Source organism: Sinocyclocheilus grahami, unplaced genomic scaffold (assembly GCF_001515645.1).
Source record: "Sinocyclocheilus grahami isolate Dianchi unplaced genomic scaffold, SAMN03320097.WGS_v1.1 scaffold335.1, whole genome shotgun sequence".
NCBI classification, from domain to species: domain Eukaryota; kingdom Metazoa; phylum Chordata; class Actinopteri; order Cypriniformes; family Cyprinidae; genus Sinocyclocheilus; species Sinocyclocheilus grahami.
Genome location: NW_015505514.1, coordinates 354,843 through 361,421, shown reverse-complemented (window position 1 = coordinate 361,421; position 6,579 = coordinate 354,843). Strand labels below are relative to the sequence as shown.

The following is a 6,579-nucleotide window of genomic DNA, read 5'->3' as shown; positions in this document are numbered from 1 at the left end:
TTAAATCCAAAAGGTATAAGATATTTAGTCAATATCTAACAGGTTTTGAATAAAATGTAGCATCCCATTCATTGGTAAACATTCACACCTAGATATTCAGCTGGAAGACGATTCCTAATTCGGTCAAATTAATGCTATTTTCACTGTGTTCAATTACATACAATATGCATTAAATGGTTATTTATATACGTAAATATACATGACTGTAATGGCAAGAGAAAACAATGTAGATGTTGTGGGAAAAACAAATAAAATTTTACAGTACTACAGCTATGTTTCACTCCTCATGTTTATGGCCCGCCCAACTCAGAAACTCATGCCGAGCTGGCACCATGTCGTGATTACCATAATTCTGAGATGACAGCACGTGACATTCTACACGGAGCTGATTTATGTGTTTCTATGGCAACACTATCAACGCCAAAGCCTTCGCATGCTCCAGAACTTGTAATTACAACTTGTGAGCTCTGAATGTTCTGAAAGCTATGACTTGGACCATGTAACAGCTGTACCACCTGACCGTCACCAGGTTCATTTAGGCGCTACATAGGCACTACATCCAACAGATGAGCTACTGTAGCTCAGATTGCTCAAGCAGTTAATGCTGGTTCTGATGGAAAGGTGTTAGAATACACAGTGCATCGCAGTTTGTTGCGTATGGGGGTGCATAGCTGCAGACCAGTCAGTGTGCCCATGCTGACCCCTGTCCACCGCCGAAAGCGCCAACAATGGGCACGTGAGCATCAGAACTGGACCATGGAGCAATGGAAGAAGGTGGCCTGGTCTGATGAAATCACTTTTTTTTTTGCATCATGTGGATGGCCAGGTGCGTGTGCATCGCTTACCTGGGAAACACATGGCACCGGGATGCACAATGGGAAGTAGGTAAGCCGGCGGAGGCAGTGTGATGCTTTGGGCAATGTTCTGCTGGGAAACCTTGGGTCCTGCCATCCATGTGGATGTTACTTTGACACGTACCACCTACCTAAGCATTGTTGCAGACCATGTACATTCTTTCATGGAAACGGTATTCCCTGGTGACTGTGGGCTCTTTCAGTAGGATAATGCGCCCTGCCACAAACAAAAAATGGTTCAGGAATGGTTTGAGGAGCACAACATCGAGTTTGAGGTGTTGATTCGGCCTCCAAATTCCCCAGATCTCAATCCAATCGAGCACCTGTGGGATGTGCTGAACAAACAAGTCCGAACCATGGAGGCCAAACCTCGCAACTTACAGAACTTAAAGGATCTGCTGCTAACATCTTGGTGACAGAGACCACAGTACACCTTCAGGGGTCTATTGGAGTACTTGCCTCAATGGGTCAGGGCTGTTTTTGCAGCAAAAGGAGGACCAACACAATATTAGGAAGGTGGTCATAATGTTATGTCTGATCGGTGTAAACTCCTCTTGTGTTCCATCTTGTTGCTAAATCATTTTGAGCACTCTTCATTCAGCATCCTTTTGTGGCATTTCTTTTGTTCATTTTTGGTTTGTTTAATTTTGTTGGACTTGCTTTGTGTTGGTTGCGCTCTTTTGCTTTCTTCTGTGATTTGTGCACAGACCAGTATCTATCACCAGTCATCATGTTATTTCAAGTTTGATGGTTGACTCATCAGTGGCACTCGTTACTCAGGGATTGCTTAATGGAGAGTTGTTGTCATCTCATCGATAAAGGATTCCATGGTTTATCATCACTGGAAATCTTGGTCTTGTCAGTGTCCATTCCATCACTGTTTGACGTAGATGTTTTATAACTAGCTCCTTAAAAAACATTTATTTTGATTATTTCATTGACTTTAATAAATGTTTGGAATGTGACTGTTCATCTGCGTTTGGGTCTTTCATTTTCTTCAGCTCATGACACTAACTGTATCTTCAAATTCAACTATAGTAACAATTCATTAAGTACAAGTATTTATTCATTAGTTACTTTAAGTATCACTAGTCCAGGGGTAGCTAACGTCAGTCCTGGAGAGCCACAGTTCTGCAGAGTTCAGCTCCAACCCTAATCAAACACACCTGAACAAGCTAATCAAGGTCTATGCGTTAGAAAGATACAGACAGGTGAGTTTTTATCAAGGCTAGAGCAAAACTCTGCAGGACAGTGGCTCTCCAGGACTGACGTTGGCCACCCCTGAACTAGTCAGATACTAGTAACAGTTTTAATCTAATTCCTGTAATTTAACTATAAAGTTAGCTATCTGAATGGACAGTAGTAAAACTGGAATAAATCAGCACAAATTTGACAAGCTGAAAGTCGATACATGAGATTTGCATATAATTTGAAGCAATTGTTGTTTTGTGTAGCCCCCTACAGCAGATTCGTTGCCAATGCAATCCGTCCTTTTCAAGTTCGCACTGAGATATATTAAAGCAACACCATTTAACTTTTGCTCACGATTCCCCCATGTGGCTGATAAGCGTAATTTTCTGTTACCAGTGTCGTAAATACTATCGCTGTATAAGCTTGCCCGTGGGCAGTACAATACACATGAATTTGTTGACTAAGCTGACAGAACCGGCGAATGGAGAAACCTCGTTTGGAAACCATGTCCACTGACCAGGTAAAGTAGCCCGTGTTACACTATGTTCTACAATTACATTACATATTTTTATTTATTGTTACTCCAAAGTATGTTTGCCGAGTTTTTTTGCTCGCATAGTTCGTATTGTGTTGGTTGCGCTCTTTTGCTTTCTTCTGTGATTTGTGCACAGACCAGTATCTATCACCAGTCATCATGTTATTTCAAGTTTGATGGTTGACTCATCAGTGGCACTCGTTACTCAGGGATTGCTTAATGGAGAGTTGTTGTCATCTCATCGATAAAGGATTCCATGGTTTATCATCACTGGAAATCTTGGTCTTGTCAGTGTCCATTCCATCACTGTTTGACGTAGATGTTTTATAACTAGCTCCTTAAAAAACATTTATTTTGATTATTTCATTGACTTTAATAAATGTTTGGAATGTGACTGTTCATCTGCGTTTGGGTCTTTCATTTTCTTCAGCTCATGACACTAACTGTATCTTCAAATTCAACTATAGTAACAATTCATTAAGTACAAGTATTTATTCATTAGTTACTTTAAGTATCACTAGTCCAGGGGTAGCTAACGTCAGTCCTGGAGAGCCACAGTTCTGCAGAGTTCAGCTCCAACCCTAATCAAACACACCTGAACAAGCTAATCAAGGTCTATGCGTTAGAAAGATACAGACAGGTGAGTTTTTATCAAGGCTAGAGCAAAACTCTGCAGGACAGTGGCTCTCCAGGACTGACGTTGGCCACCCCTGAACTAGTCAGATACTAGTAACAGTTTTAATCTAATTCCTGTAATTTAACTATAAAGTTAGCTATCTGAATGGACAGTAGTAAAACTGGAATAAATCAGCACAAATTTGACAAGCTGAAAGTCGATACATGAGATTTGCATATAATTTGAAGCAATTGTTGTTTTGTGTAGCCCCCTACAGCAGATTCGTTGCCAATGCAATCCGTCCTTTTCAAGTTCGCACTGAGATATATTAAAGCAACACCATTTAACTTTTGCTCACGATTCCCCCATGTGGCTGATAAGCGTAATTTTCTGTTACCAGTGTCGTAAATACTATCGCTGTATAAGCTTGCCCGTGGGCAGTACAATACACATGAATTTGTTGACTAAGCTGACAGAACCGGCGAATGGAGAAACCTCGTTTGGAAACCATGTCCACTGACCAGGTAAAGTAGCCCGTGTTACACTATGTTCTACAATTACATTACATATTTTTATTTATTGTTACTCCAAAGTATGTTTGCCGAGTTTTTTTGCTCGCATAGTTCGTATGTAGCATTGTTTGCAAAGGGTGTAATTTGTATAATAGAATAAAACGTTGTCCGCATAATCATGTAGCCATAAGTTTATAAGGCAGATCATTCTCTCTCTTTCTTTTCTTCGCTTCCTCCGACAAATCCCTTTTTGGTTTCTTTGCTGGCTCTGCCATGGCGTTGGTTTTGAGACTTGCATTAGATCATTTCATCTTATAGTTAGCTGTTAGCTAACTCCACCCAGGCTACGAGTAAAATATATGACTTAAAGCAAGTCGCTCTCTTCCGCTGGCATTGGATGGGCGGGGCTGTGTGTACCGACCCGAACATGAAACTTACAGAATGTGGTTTTAGCGGCTAGGAGGCTGCTCAGGTAGCAGCGGCAGTAGAATTAGTCCGGTTAAGAGGTGTTCTACCACTGAAATAATTTTATAGACAGTTATTTTAAGGTAAAAAAAACTATATAGTGTTGCTTTAAAGTTAAACTGATATTTTTAAGGTTAAAAAACACATGCAGCTGCTTTAATTGCACAAATTAGCAATGCATTTCCAATAATAATGGAACAGTGACTAGTATAGCTTATAGGAATAAGACTTATTGAAAAGATTTAATAATAAATACAAAACAACAGTAGAATAAGTATAGTAGAATAAAAAATAAAAAGGTTTTAATGAATAAATGTTAAAGCGGCTTGCCACACAAACAGCTCATTGGCCAAAAGCTGCTCCTTGTGCCATTAAAACTGTAATTACATGCTAGTTATCAATGTAAAATGTCTCATAAATATTGAAATGACAGTTTCCAGTGGTCTGTCGGGTTGTTTTCCTCTTCTTTTTTTTGGGGGGGGGGGTTGTTTTTTTCCACCTGTGTGTTGAAGCACCTCCTCTGAACAATCACATGGGAGATGTGACCGCACCATTCAATCTCAATCAGCTCTCACGCGCTCTGCCTACCGGAGTCACTTTCGCTTAGAAACATGTCATCACTTTAACTAAAAGTGTTCCTTGAGACTTTGTCTATTTTAAGGAAGTGTCTGCACCAGCACAGCACAACACCTCGCGCTGTCGTTTGGCAGATGTTCAACAGTGGGCACTTTGTGTTGTCTCGCGTGAGATCTGAAACAAGCTGGTTATTTTCACCTGATCGCGCTTCGCGGGCTTCTTCGAGATGAAGAGGAGAGACAAGCTGAAAATCCCCTCCCTCACTTTGGAGTAAGCGAAATATTTCTTTCATTATTCAAATGTTGGTGATGAATGATTTACTCGCGACGGGGGAAACCCCCCCGGAACTGGCGAATGAGTTTGTGAGAGACGAGCCCACAGACAAAACAATCCCTTCGTTTTCTAGTTTCTCTTCATTTCCCGTGTGTTTAAGGGTTGGTGTTGGTGTAAACTAAAGCGCTAACAATAAGTAGCAAAGTGTCGGTATACGGGACACACAAACACACGTTAAGCGATACATGTGTAACAAGAAAGGTTAAAATAAAATGTATCATTTTGTGACGCGAAATAGCTTTCCATTTGTTTCATGCGCATTACCCAACCATACCGTTAGGTTCTTAAACCTTAAAACCTAAATGAATGTCATTTCGTTAAATGTCATGTATGAGTAACAGTCTGTGTTTATTAGACAGTTCGTGGCTTCTTCTGTTTCAGCTTTATGTTTGTACACTGTAGAAAATGATGGAAATTGTAATGCTAAAAGAATGCTACAGTAAAACTGTATAATCTTTACAAAATGCATATTATTTAAGAGCATTTTACTGCACAAATTGCTGTAAAAAAATGTTTTTGACATAAAAAGTATGAATCACATACTTTTACAGTAAAATATTGCTAAAATAAATGTGTAAGTAAAAAATGTAAGTCGCCTGGTAATTTATGGTGGAAAAACAGTAAAAGTTCACATGAAAGCTTCACATTTATTTCGGTTTTATTTTTCTTGCACATTTCTTATTTTGTCACCTTTTATGTTGTTTAGTTAAAGTATTAGTTCACTTCCAGAATAACAAGTTCCTGATCATTTACTCACCCCCATGTCATCCAAGATGTTTATGTATTTCTTTCTTCAGTCGCAAAGAAGTTAAGGTTTTTGAGGAAAACATGCCAGGATTTTTCTCTATATAATGGACTTCAATGGGGAACAACGGCCTGAAGGTCCAAATTGCAGTTTCAGTGCAGCTTCAAAGGGCTCTACACGATCCCAGCCGAGGAACAAGGGTCTTATCTAACGAAAAGATCATCATTTTCTTAAAAAAATAAAAATGTATATACTTTTTAAACCACAAATGCTCGTCTTGCACTAGCTTGACTTCACGGATTGCGTAGCCTCGTTGGAAAGGTCACGTGTGACGCAGGCGGAAGCACCGACCCAGTGTTTACAAAGCGAACGTGCAAAGAAAGTCAAACACCCTTTACAAAAAAAAAGGTAAAACGGCGATGTCAGATGATTTTGAAGTTGGAGGAGAAAATGAGATGGAGTTTTTCACCCTACCCTATCTTTCTGAACCGGAGTACACAGATGAAGAGCTAAACGCATTCCAACATGATTACATAATGCGTGGTGAATTTGCGGTTGTGCATTTGTGGTAGGGCTGGACAATAATTCAATATCAATATGGATCGCGATATAATTTTTTTCAATAACGGTGATATGATTTTTAAACACATTTACGATATTTCGATATACATTACCAGTGTTTCCCATACATTGATTTATTTGTGGCGTTTCACTTCGTTGAATAAACATGAGCACTGCACGTTTCAAAATCA

General features: G+C 39.6%; 1 protein-coding gene across 1 annotated transcript in view; it reads left to right on the top strand.

The window, feature by feature from the left end:
• Positions 1 to 4,720: 4,720 nt before the first annotated feature.
• The window catches only part of LOC107602799 (microtubule-associated serine/threonine-protein kinase 3-like), a 50,488-nt gene continuing 48,629 nt past the window's right edge, over positions 4,721 to 6,579 (top strand). The window contains exon 1 of the mRNA XM_016295383.1: positions 4,721 to 5,019. Within this exon, the coding sequence (XP_016150869.1) occupies positions 4,976 to 5,019 (44 nt within the window). The 5' untranslated portion in view covers positions 4,721 to 4,975. The remainder of the gene's footprint in view (positions 5,020 to 6,579) is intronic.